Source organism: Podarcis filfolensis (genome assembly GCF_964270895.1).
Source record: "Podarcis filfolensis genome assembly, chromosome: 5".
In the NCBI taxonomy this organism is placed as follows: domain Eukaryota; kingdom Metazoa; phylum Chordata; class Lepidosauria; order Squamata; family Lacertidae; genus Podarcis; species Podarcis filfolensis.
This window is the reverse complement of record NC_139608.1, coordinates 69,679,562-69,695,992: the sequence shown is the minus strand read 5'-3', so window position 1 is coordinate 69,695,992 and position 16,431 is coordinate 69,679,562. Positions and strand designations below refer to the sequence as shown.

At 43.6% G+C, this 16,431-nt stretch overlaps 2 protein-coding genes across 2 annotated transcripts in view; one reads left to right on the top strand and one right to left on the bottom strand.

Moving 5' to 3' along the window:
• Positions 1-16,431, bottom strand: part of CDH23 (cadherin related 23) — a 398,874-nt gene that overhangs the window by 104,905 nt on the left and 277,538 nt on the right. The window contains exons 26-27 of the mRNA XM_083614292.1: positions 15,946-16,059; positions 13,875-14,023 (exon numbers count right to left, since the gene is read on the bottom strand). Coding sequence (XP_083470418.1) covers positions 13,875-14,023; positions 15,946-16,059 — 263 coding nt within the window. The remainder of the gene's footprint in view (positions 1-13,874; positions 14,024-15,945; positions 16,060-16,431) is intronic.
• On the top strand, positions 1,546-6,960 carry LOC310762821 (uncharacterized protein C10orf105). Its single transcript, XM_083614337.1, has 3 exons — positions 1,546-1,649; positions 1,795-2,002; positions 6,270-6,960. The coding sequence occupies exons 2-3, from the start codon at positions 1,966-1,968 to the stop codon at positions 6,692-6,694; spliced, it is 462 nt and encodes a 153-aa protein (XP_083470463.1). The 5' UTR covers positions 1,546-1,649; positions 1,795-1,965; the 3' UTR covers positions 6,695-6,960.

Below are 16,431 nucleotides of genomic sequence, written 5' to 3'. Positions count from 1 at the left end.
GTTAGAGCTCAACGCCAAGCCTACCAAGTGGTGATAGTGATGGCAAAGAGGTTATCTCCCGCCTGGACTACTGCAATGCGCTCTACACGGGGCTACCTTTGAATGGTGACCTGGAAACTACAACTAATCCAGAATGTGGCAGCTAGACTGGCGACTGGGAGTGGCTGCCAGGACCACATAACACCTGTCCTAAAGGATCTTCATTTGCTCTTAGTGTGTTTCTGAGCACAATTCAAAGTGTTGGTGCTGACCTTTAAAGCCCTAAATGGCCTCGGCCCAGTATACCTGAAGAAGCGTCTCCACCCCCATCATACAGCCTGGACACAGAGGTCCAGTGCCGAGGGCCTTCTGCTGGTCCCTCACTGCAAGAAGGTTACAGGGAGCCAGTCAGAGGGCCTTCTTGGTAGTGGCGCCTGCCCTGTGGAACGCCCTCGCATCAGATGTCAAGGAAATAAACAACTACCTGACTTTTAGAAGACATCTGAAAGCAGCCCTGTTTAGGGAAGTTTTTAATGTTTGATGTTTTAGAATGTTCTAATATATGCTGTGAGCTGTCCAGAGTGACTGGAGAAACCCAGCCAGATGGGCGGGGTATTAATAATAATAATAATAATAATAATAATAATAATAATAGTTATTGTCTGGAGACAGTGTGCTACAATGCATGTGCTAATGCACTCTGAAAGCCCAGGCAGGTACAATAATGGTGGTATACAGCTCTTTCTTATGCTGACATGGTGACCCTGTCTAGCATATGACATGCAAGACATGCTCAAAAGTCTTGCAATTCACCATGCTCCAGTGTGGTACCAGTCTAGCTCTTGTCTGTAGCCTGCCTTCTCTTGCTACCAAAGTACCCTAGCCACTATAGACAACACCAGGAATCCTTACCATCCATTCATGGCTCAGCAGCTCATGATTGCTTATTCTGCAGCCTGAGATCAGGATGTGAAAAACTGGGAGCATGTGCAGAGCCACTGATACCTTGTGCACCTTCCCTAACCTGTGTGTCTGTTTCCACCAACCTTGTGAAATATCAGGAAGGACATCCAAGTTTACTTTCTGTCTGCCCACTAACTTTCTCTTACTTAGTCCTCAAACATCTGTTTCCAATTGTTTCCATTTCCCCCTATGTGCCTGACTCTGCACCCATTTCTCCAGAGATTTCTCTCCCTGCTGCCCCCACCTTCCCACCATCTCTCTCTTTCTCCCTCTCTCCCTCTCCCTTTCCTCCCAGATTATTTGTGCAGGGCCAGGACCAGACCATTTAAAAAGAAAACAGAAAGGAGGTAACTCTAGAAACAGAGGGGATACTACATTAAATACAAGATCTTTAAAGTATGACATTGAAGACAAAAGATGCGGGCAAAGTAATAAACAGGAGTGGGGAGAAAGTTGAAGAGCTGAAGACGGGCAAGAACTGCATGCCAGAGTCCCTCCTCCTGTCTCTCCCCCACCCTCCCCCCAATTGTTGGTCCCAGATCAACAGAGGAGTAACTTGAAGGCTGGCATTCAATGAATAGAAGCCAGTGGCCAGACTGTACCATTCCAACTTCCAGCAGGGGATGGAACAGCTGCTAGAGGTAAAGAATCACAGTTCATGACAGCTTCCTATCTCAAAAGTTGTTGCTTCCATGTCCATCAAAAAAGTAAGTGTTTGATGCTCAAAGGCCTGCTCCTCTGCATACTCACTAGCTGTCTAGTGTTTGCTGCTACATCTAAGTTCCTTTGTTTCTGTTCCCTCCATCCCCCTATCCTCTGCCTGCCCTATGTTCCCTTCACCCCTCCCCCAAGTTGTCAGGGGCTGGAAGACAACAGAGGCTACACAAGAGCCCAGGGGATGAAGAACAGAAGAAGAAATCCCCCTTAAAAGCTGAAGGAGGGCAGGAAGCAAAAAAAAAAAAAAAAGGTAAAATTGTCTTAGAAATATAGCCAGGGCCCAAAAGCTTTCCTGCAGCTAGGGTGATGCAGTTTCCCTCCAGGAATATCTTCCAAGAAAAAGGTTGGTGCATTAAAAGAGAAGCCACTCCATTTGTCTGTTCCACCTTTGCTATTTTGACCTCAGATAATTCTTTTTGAAGAAGTGTGAGTGAGACTGAGGCTTCCACTCAGGGGAAAGATGTGAAATTTGTCTGGGATGGATAGCAGGGTAAATCAGCAAGCGCTGCTCAAGTGAGGGCCGCTTCACAAATTACTTTGGGAAGGAACAGACACATGTAAGTGTCTTAAAATGCATGTTGCATGAAACAAGGGAAAGCACAGACCGTGCAAGACCTCCTGACGTGCTTCAAAGAAGTTTGCTGTACATTACCACCACTTCTGATATATATAATTTGTAAGCAAGTGGCCAGAAAATGGCTGGAGTTGCATGTTTTGTGATGTCACGTGTGAATTTGAAATGCATCTCATCAAGCTAAAAGAAGCCTTTGTGTCTCCATTTACTTTTACTTGACATAGGTATTGAAAGTGTATGGTGGATATTATATATATATATATATATATATATATATATATATATATATATATATATATATATATCTGCTCACATGTCTCTTCTAAAATTAGGCATTAGTTTTTAGCTTCCCTTCTCTTTTCATCCTCTCAGGAGAAAGGCAATTGCTTGTCTTAAATCTGATCATTATTATTCTGCAGAAAAAAAGCACTGAGAGGGGATGGTGGAGTATAGAAGATTGTTATTTGCATTCATTCTGTCAATAGGCAAACTCACAAAATATGTTGGGGCTCTTCTATGTGCATCGGTTGCCAAATACCTTGAAATTCTTGGGTCCAATTCAGTTTATGCAGCAAGTGAGCTTGCTGAAAATAAATGCCACCAGAGACAGCAAGCGAGAGTTCTGGTGGGAATAAATGCATACAGAAAACAGACCGCCTAGGAAAAGAAAACTTTTCCAGGGGAGGAAGGAGACTCAGTGTTGAAGTGACATTTAAGTAAGATAAATGGTCTTAAGAAGTGATCTGCAAGTGCCATGAACAAGCAGAATGACAGCTTGATACAGCATCACAGGGGAACTGAATGAGAATAGAGCACATTGAACCTCAAGACTGGCAATTTGCCATATTTCTTTGTCATACTAAATAAGGCACTGTTGAATGTAAGTATTCCAGAAGATGATTCCATTATAGACTATTACAGGATTATTGATTGAACTTTTTAAAAAAAAAAATACAGGTGTGTGTGTGTGGTGCTTTTATACACTAGAAAAATTGGGTTTGCAGACACTTGGTTTGGGGAGAGAAAGCCCTGTGAACATGTTTTGAAAGTTGCAACTGTAAAAGGTTTTAAAGTTGTTAGTGTATAAAGCAACTTTAGCATATGGATGCTGCTTCCAGCTGTACAGCCTTTCAAAACTGCGCTGCCAATATCCATCAGTACTGCTAATCACAAGCAAATATTATCCAATAATCAAGGAACAAGTATGCAGCCCTTCTCACCCTCAGATTTTAAAAGTATTCCCCCCCCATGAGACAAGTATCTGTTTTGCAGACAAAAGATCTGTCTAACATGGATCATCCAGCGGAACTCTAGAAGACTATTATTTCTTAGATTGTTATTGTTAATTGTATATCAGACTTGTGAAAACATCACTGGTAAAAGGGGAAGAAACTGGTCTCAGAGGATTCACCTGTTTAAAGCTGCAGAGGCTGTTCCACTTAAAGGATCCAGGGGTGTGGGGAGACTGGGCTTGGAAGAAGTATGGACCAATCCCCCCACATCCACCAATAAATACTGGATGCCAATAAATACTAGAAACAAGATTTGGTGCTTAGCATGCATTGACAAGTTTTGTTTTTCCCCCAGAGCTTGTCAATGCTTGCTGAAAGCCAAATCCTATGCATAAAATCAGCTAGCCAAAAGTTAAGGATCTGCCATGTGCACATGCTCAGGTACCTGTGCAAATTGCTGTTCTGTCAGGAACAATAAAAGCCGCTGCTTATCTCACAAAGAATTCAAAGACAGCGCCCATTTGGATATATTAACATATATCAACGTATGCAAGTTTAGAAGCACAGTGGTACCTCGGGTTACATGCGCTTCAGGTTACATACGCTTCAGGTTACAGACTCCGCTAACCCAGAAAAAGTACCTCGGGTTAAGAACTTTGCTTCAGGATGAGAACAGAAATCGTGCTCCAGTGGTGCGGCGGCAGCAGGAGGCCCCATTAGCTAAAGTGGTGCTTCAGGTTAAGAACAGTTTCAGGTTATGAACAGACCTCTGGAATGAATTAAGTACTTAACCCGAGGTACCACTGTATCTGTTTTATATCTTCATGGCTGATCTAAAGGAAGTTGATTGTGTACGACAACATTTGAAACGATCCTCAAAGGACTTGGTCACTTATTCCGCAGCTTGTAGGGTCAAAAAAAAGTACGGTTAAGCTCCCTGATCATTTTTATAATGCTGTTTCTATTTTTTGTGTGTGTGTGTTTTGCCACAAACTTCAAAACTCACTCCAGTTTTACTGTGGATACAAGTTCAGTGACATTTTAAAATCAGCCCAGATGTTGTTGTTTTTTAAAGAAAGAATTCTGGAACAGGGTAACAGGTCATGGGATCATACAAATGCAGAGTTGGAAGGGACCCTGAGGATCCTCTAGTCCCACCCCCTGCAGTGCAGGACTTTCCAAATGGCTGGGGTGGTCCACAGGGTGAGCAAGCACTTATTGGTTACAGCCACCCTGTGGAGCTGTGATAACAGGGAATAAAGTCCCATCAGCAGTCTATGCTGTGCCTGTAAGTGCAGAACAGACATTTAGTTCTCCAGAGCCAACCAGAGGCCAAACCACATGTGCAAGATCAGTAACTGGATCTCCCAACTATTTGTTTTTATTTCAATATAGCTACAGAGTGAGAGATTCCCTGCATCCCTCTTACCAGCAAGAGCCTGATTACTACAAAGCAGCAAAGTCATCTGCATGTTTTTACTTATCTCTCCCCTGCCCCCCATTTCTCCAAATAAATATGCCCTGCATGTTTGAACTCTTTGTCCAAAACAAGCAAATGTTTGGTGGGCAGGGAGAGTGTCTGAGGGAATGTTAATTTGGGCATAATGGAGCAGGGCCACATGCTAATGGTGAGATCTTAGGAAACGTCTTCAGCAAATTGTTTCCAAAGGCTAGCCTTAGGGTTTGTTTTGTATTGTTTTCTGTGCTCAGTGAAGTCCAATGCCATGTACTTATTTGCTCAGTCCTCCCAGTGCCTCCTCCCTCTGCATAGGCAAAAAATTAATCACACTAGGCCTGACATTTAGGAAAGCCCTCTCTGTAATCTTGACCACAGCAGGGATAGTGCCAGCCAATTAAATATCCATTCCAAAGCCCATATTTCTGTGAGGGGGCACTGCAGTGTTCTAGGACCAACTCTTATTTACTCCTTATTTCCCCCTGCTGCTTTGGCATTGTGAGCACTCAGTAGAATTATGCCGTAGCTCCTGTTTGCTGAACTGAGTCTGGAAACAGTCAGACAGGAAGACGTACGGGTGGTTGCAAGGTAGGGATGGACCTCTTTGGGAAAATTATGATGATTAAATTTCATTGTTTGTTAATGGTCGAAGAAGTGCAATGAAATAGAAGGCAAGGCTGGAGTGAGGTGGGGGCAAATGCTGAAGTGTGCATATGGGGGTAGAAAGACGCTCTCCATCTCAGTGCTGGGAACCACAGTGCTGATATTGTGAAATAATGCTTCAGGGCCTGACGGGCCACTTCCTAAAGCTTGGTGGGCTGGATCTGGGCCAGCCATCCCAGCTATATGATATATACCAGGAGTGAAGAAGCTTTTGTGGAACAAGGCTGAATTCCCTTGCATAATTCCTTTCCAGCAGCCACGTTCTGGTGGTGGATGGGGCCAGAGGCAAAAGCACAGGGATTATGACTCTTACACCCTTTGCACGTCAAGCTACATTTCAACCACGCAACAGTCGGAGGGTTACACATAAACCTCCCCATTTGGGCAAGCAGAAGGCATTGTGACAGTTCGAGGACACTTTCCAGCTAGGCAAAAGCACTTGAGGAATATGCAGAGCCATCTCTACTAGAGGAAGGACTGGTGGATTCTAAGCAAAGTTCTGCCAGTGGATCTCCGTAGCAAGAAGTGTGGGACCACTGCACTGAGTCCGTTTATTTATAATTAGGGTTTGGGGTTTTTGTTGTTCTCCTTGACGGTTTTACACACACAAGGCAGCTGATTCTTCTCTCACAATTCACCAGTGATTCCAGTTCTCTGACTCCACTCTTGTTGCTTTGTCTTGTAGGAAAGATGAGCACAACGCCTGCTGCCAACGAGACCTCTCCAACCACCAGGGTACTTGCATTTCTAAATGCCACCACTGAGCTGGTCCCTCTAAGCCCTGAGCCGACTGGGGAGAAGCCCGACTCCTTGCCTATCATCATCGGTCTCATCTGCATCTTCCTCCTCCTGGCTACCTGCCTCGTCTTTATCACTCTGTGCAAGCCAGCAGCTCTAGATCAATCTTTCTACGGGCCGCATGAATGTATGCCGTACCACCCCGAGAATGCCAGTGAGCCACAGCTCAGGCTATGGAAACGTCTGGGGTCACTCAGGCATTCCATACGCAGCGTCAAGCGCAGCCGGCCCATTTCCCAAGTCCACGAAACTTGTTCGATAAAAGCACCTGTAATCCAGGACTGGAACATCATGGAGTCAACTGAATTGTGACTCATCCATTACCTTCCGTGATTCAGCTGCATCCCGCACATTGTTAACTGACCTCAGATATAGTCTAAGCTCTTTCATAGAATCACGGAGCAACAAGGATGGGAGGATTGGAGAAGCACAGAGGTCATTACATACCTAACTATGGAAAAGAGATAGAAGCAAACACTTGCAGTGCCTGCTTGATATATCTTTAAACTATATTGTAAAGTTGAAGAAACTTTTTTAAAGGTGATGAGGCACTCCAAATCGTCCTGGTTCCATTTGTGTCTATGACAGCAGAAAGGTTTGCCAAAGACAAGATAAAGACTCACAGCTCACTTGCCAGATGAATGAAAGTGGATATGGTTCTCTTGAGATGTGCCGGCAATGACTCATTGGCAATGTTCACTTTGATTCCAGAGCTTTAGCCAAAACTAGCTGGGTGAAGCTGAGGGCTACTCAATCGTATCTGGGGGCCTTCATGAACAAGCACATTGCATTATCACACATTTAAGTTAGCCACAGGATGATGCTGTGGTAAGCTGCTTTTTTAGGAGCAGCACAATATTCTATTGGGATTTTCACTTTTTCCAAACACCTGGGAGTTACACTGCAAGATGAGGCACAGCCACCTAAGAGCTAAAGATTTTAAAGATTTACAAAACTGCAGATGAACTTCTGCTCTTTATCACTTTTTTTAAAAAAAGATCTATAGAAATTGGACAGTAGGGGAGAGCACAGCAAAGAAAAAAGATGAAGACTAAATTCTAATTGCAAAAGGATCTGTGACAGCAGAACAGTAATAAATAAACAAGATGAATGCCACAAGTAACATCCATAGGAGAAGCTGGTGCATCCACACTGCATACAGCATTAACAAATGCAACAATTTTAGGCAGGGGAAGGAGTATAATAGTTATCTGGGTGCAAGATTATTGTACTTTATGTGCTTGGGTGGTACAATGGCCTCGCAAAAGTATTACCATTCATGGGAAGGGCCACAGCTCAGTGGCAGAACACACAGTTTGGCACTCAAAGAGTCCCAGGTTCAGTCCCTGGTATCTCCAGTCAGGGCTGGGGAAGACCACCATTTAAGTGCTGCCACCGGACACTGGAAATAATATTGAGCTAAATGGGCCAGTGGTTTGACTTGGGATAAGGCTACTTCCACTAAAAAGGATGTGTAGACCATGCCCAATGAAACGGGAAACAAGTGTACGTTTGGATGGAAGTGCCTGAAGGGAAAGACTGCAGGGAAGGAGCCTTGGTGGGCCTTGGTGGGAGGAGGATTTAGCCCCCTCTTGGCTCTACACATTGGCCTCACCACCCCATTTTCTATATATGACTAGGGAAGACTGCAGTTTAAACAAATGGGTCTGCCACCAATGAAGTGTAATCTGAGTTTCTGAATGGTTGATGGTGTGCTAGCCAGGAGGCAAGCAAGCAAATGTTTGATCGTCACCATTTCACCATGCAGCAAAACAGGAAGTTTCATTCACAGTACGGTGCATGGATGTGTATGCAAGAAAACTCTGATAACTGCTTCTTTTAGGGAGAACAGCAGCTTCAGGAGGGGGTGGTTTGGAGAAAGGCAGGGTGAGGTGCTTGCCATTTCAGTGGCCCGCCATTCCCCCCTGCAGTCCCTGCAACTCTTTCCCCATCTGCTCTTCTTTCATAGAGTTCAGCAACTAAACCCGCACATGCAAATGAGCAGGTGAAGTTGGGGAGTGGGTGGGTCAAGGGGAAATGGCAATATAATATGAAAACTTTTGAAAATCTTGGATTTTTAAATTTTTTTTTTTTAAGAGGCAGTTTCTTACAGTAATCTTTCTTAGGCTCTTTGAGGTAGAAAATGAAAAAAGAAAAAAGAACGGAAATATCACAACATGTTTAATGAAAACCACTTAGAGATTTTAACAGTTAAGGAGTATGCACATTTCATTAAATAAACACATAATTGTTTAAAAAGTGGGAAGCTAGTTTTTTTTAAAGGTCTGTTTTGTTGGTATCTTGGCTATCTATATAGTACTGGGAAATGATTTGCTAATTGCCTATTAATTGTGCCTCTTATTGAAATAGATGGAACACGTGGAACAGGCGAAAGAAAGCTAGGGAGAATAGCTTTGGCATACCATGCAAATTATTTATTTTGAAATAGTGCAATCCAGGCACAGTTCAATTTGCCCAAGATCCATTAACACCAGTCTCACAACTGGACGATGAAGCACTTAAAAGTTACCTAACTTTCAGTGGGCCCAAGTGCCATATCTGAATTATAACCATTGTTTTGTAACTTGAAGGGCTAAGAAAAGAAAAGCTCCACCTGCATAATAGATTGTGAAACATCCTGCATGGGGCACTAACCATCTAGACATCATAAAAGTGTGACATTTATTGGAAGCTGAAACTTTACAACAGAGTGGATCTACTGGAGTAAATGGGAATAAAAAGTGTACATTTCAAGGGGGTATTTTGTGTGTGTGTGTGGGGAGAGAGGCTTTGTAGTGGATTATTTAGTTCATACAGCTTCTTCTCAGATTGGAGCCTTATATCTGAAAGGCCCTCCAATACAATTCTGTAATGTTTGAGTGTATACAGAAATGTATGCTTTCAGTCAACCTACTTTCTAAAACAGGTGTGTGTTAAATGATATGACTGCACTTTCCCCATTTTTGTTTTCGGTTTAATGACTGTAGATATACAACACTCTGCCACAGACACTCACATAATTAATAAATAATAATAATAATAATAATAATTACACTAGCATCTGCTGGGGCTGGGGATTACTTCAATAAATAAGCAGTAAAGGCCACCCGAACATATTTGTGAATGCATTCGTAGAGACTCTAGAGGAGCTTGTACACTTCTGAAATTCAAAGCAGCTTGTGAATTGAGAAGTAGCCGCACAGTGCAATGAAGCCCATTTGTAGTGTCAATGATGAACGCTGCTTTAAATTAATATCTGGAATTCCATAGGGTGGCATCTATTGGTTGCATGAGAAAAAGCCTCTCCTAGGGGACTGATGCACTCTGTCCTTGCTGCACCATAGAATTGTAGAGTTGGAAGGGACCCCAAGGATCCTGCAGTCCAACCCCCTGCAGTGCAGGAATCTCAGCTAGCTGCAGTGTGAGGGAGAATCCCTTGAAAATGGGCAAAGGAACACTGCACCCGAGGGAGCTCCGTTTCATGCAAAGTTCCTCCACCCGATGTGAGACAGTTCTCCCCTTGTGCTGAAGTTCTGCGTTGACAGAGCCCACACTGTTCAGGATCCTCCTACCTCAGTCCTCCAACAAGGCTTTTTAGGGATTTGCAGAGGGTAGGAAAGGAAGGGGAACAATTCTGCCACTGAATACAACTCATGGTGCTCTACATACATTACAGTGGTACCTCAGGTTACATACGCTTCAGGTTAAATACGCTTCAGGTTACAGACTCCGCTAACCCAGAAATAGTGCTTCAGGTTAAGAACTTTGCTTCAGGATAAGAACAGAAATCGTGCTCCCGGCGGCGTGGCGGCAGCAGGAGGCCCCATTAGCTAAAGTGGTGCTTCAGGTTAAGAACAGTTTCAGGTTAAGAACAGACCTCCGGAACGAATTAAGTACTTAACCCGAGGTACCACTGTATAGTCGGTGCACTTTGTAAACAACCCAGTAAGTGAGATCACTATTATTAGCCCCATGTTTCAGATGTTGGAGTGAGGCTCCAAGGGAGTAGCTTGTTCAAATGCAGTTTTGTGTGTTTAAAGGGGAAGGATTTTCTGGCTGGCAGCTAAGCCACAAAGAACCAAGTGACACATGATACCCTAATTCAGTGACTGACTCTCCTGACAATTTGCCCCTAAAAGAAGCCATGGGGTTTCCTAATTTGGACAGAGACCATGACAAGGAGGATGGGGCTGATTCTTTAATACAGATCCCTCCTCTAAGTTACTTTTAAAGGTAAAGGGACCCCTGACCATTAGGTCCAGTAGCGGACGACTGTGGGGTTGCGGGGCTCATCTCGCTTTATTGGCCGAGGGAGCCAGCGTACAGCTTCCGGGTCATGTGGCCAGCATGACTAAGCCGCTTCTGGCGAACCAGAGCAGTGCACAGAAATGCCGTTTACCTTCCCGCCGGAGCGATACCTATTTATCTACTTGCACTTTGACGTGCTTTCAAACTGCTAGGTTGGCAGGAGCTGGACTGAGCAACGGGAGCTCACCCTGTCGTGGGGATTCGAACCGCCGACCTTCCGATCAGCAAGCCCTAGGCTCTGTGGTTTAGACCACAGCACCACCTGCGTTCCTAAGTTACTATTAGGAGGAACTAATAGTGAAACCATGGTGGCTGTGTATTTCCCCCTTCATGGCTAAGCGCAGCTCTGTGTGTGTGTGTGTGTGTGTGTGTGTGTGTGTGAGAGAGAGAGAGAGAGAGAGAGAGAGAGAGAAAATGAGAAAGCATTAGCCTCCCCTCCTCCTGGTTCCCAATCCAAATCAAGAGTGTGGGGTGGAAATGGATGGGTGCAAAGCTGAAATAAAAAGAAATACCACGGGAGATCCAATCATAGATGTCTGCACAAGTTGCAAAGTTTGGTGGCACTAAGTTACACTAACTCCGTCCGAGCTATTAATATTGAGCACACAGCATATTTAAGAGGCTGGATATCAACTAGCAGATCAGATTTAGGCACCTAAATGCAGCACTCTCCTCTTCTTAAACACTTTAGGACAGGACAGTTTTGCATCTGAACCACAGGAAAATTCCCAGTTCAGAACATGAGTAGTTCATGGTGCCAATCACTTTAAGAAGATTTATGACATAAGCTGGCAAAACACAAACTTTAAATGAAGGTAGAGCACACCTCCCTTGACTCACTCAGTTGTAAAATTGATTTTAAACTAAAAATAAAAAAAAATGTCTGTTTCCCGAATTTGATTTGTGACAGCGTTTATGTTCACTTTAATGCGTTTGACTTTCCTTTCGTTTTGGTCAGAAAAGCAATCTCTCCAATTTATTAAAATGAGTTTCACAGGAGAGCCCTCATAGGCACCCAATGCCTTTCCCTTGCAGACATTCCCGTAGTACGTTTTATTTGAAACAGCATCTTATTGTGGTCTCTTCAGTAGGACTTGGCTACTCTGTTCAATTTTGTTTCTTATTGCTTTGCTCCCTATCACAGTTTCTCATGTTAATATCAAGAGACAATCAGAAATGTGACTGCATAAACAAAAGCAAATCTTGAAGCATTTATGTCATTCCCATACAAAATCATATTTTGATGCGTTGACATATTTTAATTTTAAAACCATCAAAAGGGCCTAATCAACATTATGAAACAGCCGCCTTGCAAGTTTTATTTGGTGGTGGAGGAAGAGAACTTTGAAGTTATCAGGAACTCATCTGCAATCTACGCAGGTTTGATACCAGGAGCTGGTCCTGCCAGGAAGCAAAAGCATCTCCTATAGGGCCCATAGGAGTCTGCTTCTGGGTGTTAAAACACAGCTGACTCCTCTACTACAAGTGTAGGGTGGTGGTGGTGGTAGGAAGGCCTGAGCCACAATGCTATATAGAGAGAATGTGTAATGGGCAGGCTGCTGGTTCAAATTTTGGCAAGGCACAATCTCAACCTAATCCCTAATACAGAGATATGGTGAGATCACTGCCTTGTCATGGCGAAGGGGCTTGAACAACTCAGAGAAGCTATGAGCTATGCCGTGCAGGGCCACCCAAGATGGACAGGTCATAGTGGAGAGTTTTGACTAAACATGATCCACCTGGAGCAGGAACCGGCAAACCACTCCAGCATCCCTGCCAAGAAAACTCCATGGACAAAGACAACAGGCATATAAAAGTTATGAACTGCGGGAGGCAGTGGAAGACAGGAGTACCTGGCATGCTCTGGTCCATGGGGTCACGAAGAGTGGGACACAACCAAACGACTAAACAACAACAAAAACCTTGTGTATATGTGTGTGTGTGGGGGTGGCTCACTCTCTCTCTCTCCATTATGGGGTACATTATTCTTCATATTCCATAAGGCCACCATAGCAATATCTTCACCTATGATACTTTCAGATTTAGCGGTTAGGTTATTTACAGGGCTTTTTTTTTCCTTTTCAGCTGGAGCTCACCAGAGCTCAGCTCCAGCATCTCTCAGGTAAGCACCATTGCCATTCTAAGAGAACAAGGGAGAAGTTCGTGTGGTGAGCTCTGGCACCTCTTTTTCTAGAAAAATAGCACTGGGTATTTGGAGGCAATCCCCTCCTGTCCCCAGTCAACTGACATTACCCCAGACTTCTTATATAACTGACCTGCTGCTGTGCAAAATTTCCATGTGATATGGAACAAAAGCTTGCAACCTCACTATACCTCTTGGCAGGCTAGAGTGGGGAATTCAAGGAACAAGAAGCCAACTCAGAGCATGCTGGAAATACCCCTCTGTGTTTGCTAGAGAAAATAAAAATGTTTGGTTTTGAAGAAAATCTGGGAACGCCAAAAGACATGATGTGAATGGATTCATTCATTTACCAGCTCTACTGCCATTCATCCCATGAAGGGCTAGCTTCAAAGAGGGAAACAAAAGCAGCAAAACGAGGCTCCAAATTCTTCTATCCCAATTTATTATTTAAAGCTGTTTTGTAGACTAGCAAAGTATACCTATTTCATCAAGAAAGGCCCCTGGAAGGCTCAGCCAGTGCGTCACTGAAAGTAGCTCTGTTTAGGAGCCCTCTTATGCTTAAACCATTCCCTGGGTCAGTACAGCAGTTCCAGCGATGTGTTCCATTATCACATTAAGAAGAAATCATTTTGTGGTTACCATGTTGTAGCACAGTTACCTCCGATGCCCAGCTAATGAATTGTGTTCCCTTGAGCCTGACTCCCCCCACCCTCTCGCTCCCCCTCTTTATTCTTGAAATGGTGTTATTAAATCTGTTACTCGAAGTCTCCTGATCGTTTTGATGCTGCTCACTTGTTTATGAATTGCCCTGCTTCCTGTTCTTAGACTTTCCAACAACAGAGGAAGTGACTGCTAAATTCAGCAAAGCACATAAAGTAGTAAAACCTTGGTACGGGGTATGGCCTAACCTTAGTATCATGTTACTGTGACACCAGGTAACAGCTAGGATGAAGAGAGAAAGAGAGCAGGCAGGCTTATTGCTTCTCTTCTTCCATTGCCCCCACCAGATCTTAACCGAGAACAAACAGTTTAGTTACATGCCTGTACGATGCTGCTGTAGTCAGGGATGTCTTCAGGAACAGTGGCTTCGTAGCTGCTTTGAAGGAAGATTGGCCGGTTGTCATTCACATCCAGCACAGTGACATATACAGTAGCTGTCCCAGTCCTCCGTTTGCCTGTTGGACCGTTATCTGTGAGAAAAAAGTGGTCCAACTTAATCTCCCAATGTTTAGGAAAAAGGCAGGTCTACTGACTACTGTTGTGTGGGCAGGAACCGGTCCCTCCCCTTACCTGGCCAATCCCCTGGCAATGCCTCCCCAGGCGGAATTGGGCAGTTGGCTGAGGTAGGCGGAGACCTCCAGGTATCCAGCCTGGGGAGGATGAAGCCAGCCCGAACTACCAGGAGTCCCACTGGGATCCGGGGGTGTGTGTGCGACCACGCAGTGTGTGTGTGACCACGCAAAGGGCGCCCCCATTTGATGTGGGAGCGGTCATTCTCAAATCATTCCACACATTCCGTCTGAGTCCAAATTTCTGGGGGGCACCTTAAACTCTATCAGTTCTAGGTAAGAAGGTAAGAGCAGCTCCCCCTGTATCAGGCCAAAGGCACACCTAATCCAACACACTGGTCTCACTGTGGCCAACCAATACATTTATAGGAAGCCCACAAGCAGGACGTAAGTACAACCTGCCCCACTTGTGATTCTCAGCAACCAGTATGGAGATGCACAGCAGTTTTTCAGAGGTATACCAGAGCCATGGCTAGCTTTATCCTCATGAATTCATCTAACTCCCTATTAAAGCCATTTAAATTGGTGGCCATTATTACATTGCCTTGTAGCAAATTGCAGCTGTGTGAAGAAGTACACACCCTTTCGTTTGCCCTAATTTTTCTGACATTCTCTTTAAACCCTTTCTCTCTACCCAACATAATTTTATATACCTCTATCATGTCCTGCTCCCCCCAATTATTCACCATTTTTTAAAAACTAAAAAGCTCTAAATGTAACTTTTTCTCATAGAGGTAGCTGTTTCAGATCCTTGATCATTTTGGTCATCTTCTTCTGAACTTTCTCTGGGTGTCTTCTCTTCTTCCTAGACTCTGAAAGGTCTGTAAGAGTCAAGCCTGACTAGGTTCTGAAACTAGGGACTCTCATGTGGGACTGGGACTAACATCTGTCTCCCCAGTTCCAGATTCCAGACCTACAAGGCCAACAAGGGTATCTTCCTGTTGCACTGCCAAAGAAATATTATCACAGAGAGAGTAAAACTTATAAGGGTGCCAAAGGATGGTGCTACTAGCTGTTGAAAATAAATATACATATATGGCTCCATCATAGTTAGTGTGCATTTAAAATATGATTTACTGTAAATTGCACACACAATGTATAGGTTTATCTGTTTAACACCTGCATCAGATATATCTATTTTGCTTTGATTCTAATGTATGTCAAATTCACTGTGATTGTTTTAAGTTTTTTTTTTACTTCAGCTTTCTTGAAAAGCCTATGAAAGATGTTTATTAACTTGAGTGAAGCATCAGTATGAAACTGCAGAATTATTAATACCACAAAGATGTTTAATCCTACCAATTATATTCCATTTCAAATAACGTCAAGTCTTTCATAAATTTGCGCTACATGGAAAAAATTCTTTGTGATCAATAGTAGACATTGTTGAGCACTTAAATCCCATTGATTGTGCTAGTTGTCTTCATTAATCTACATTCAACCCAAGTATGTAGCGACTGGCTGCATTTCACTACACAGTACGCCGGGGAATATTATCATTAGCAAGTTAATCAGACACAGAATTTCCCTCTCATCTAAAGCTACAAAGGGGCTTCTTTACAGAACATGAGAGAAAGGTGTGTGGAAGGCCCAGGATTAACTGGAGGTGGTTAACAAAACCATCTCGCTTCATACGGTGATGGAGATTTGCTCATGGAATTGGAAGGGAAACTTCAGAAATGGCAACAGAAGATTGCACCATTAATTTGTACGAATCCTTTGCAAACTGTTTCCTCTCCACTGCACTCCAAATGAGGCAGTCTGGAAGAGACACATCAGTTGCTCAGATAACAGAAACAAAAGCGGTCCACAGGAATCCTTACCAATGGCCTCCAGGATAAGCGTATAGTATGGGATGGTTTCTCTATCCAGGCTGACGACTGTTCGAACTACTCCATCCCTAAAACCGACACTGAACTTTCCATCCTGGTTCCCACCTATAAAAACAGAGGAAAGGAAAGAAGAAGAAGAAGGAATTCAAAGAAGAATGAGGACACAGGTTTTTTTTAAAAAACACACACTTGTATTTAGGAATATGAAATGCGGAACTAAGATCTTCAGAAAGCACATGCTCTTCTTCAATGTACATACATACATTTATGTGCATGACCACCTACAGACGCTACATGTCAATCACTCTGTACACAAGATGTGAAAGATAATGCTTTTGGAATAAATTTATCAACCCAATCAGTCTTTTTGCCCTGAGTATGTCTTTTGCTACAAGAAATTTTTACAGTTTTAGTTCTGACTGTGGTACATCAATACACAAAAAGGTCAACAACATCATTCCTAAGGGACTCATGATC

Coding starts and splice junctions, on each gene's coding strand:
- LOC310762821 (XM_083614337.1), top strand. CDS start 1,966: ATGCAGTTTCCCTCCAGGAATATCTTCCAAGAAAAAG. Junction 2,003..6,269: donor GAATATCTTCCAAGAAAAAG/GTTGGTGCATTA, acceptor TTTGTCTTGTAG/GAAAGATGAGCACAACGCCT.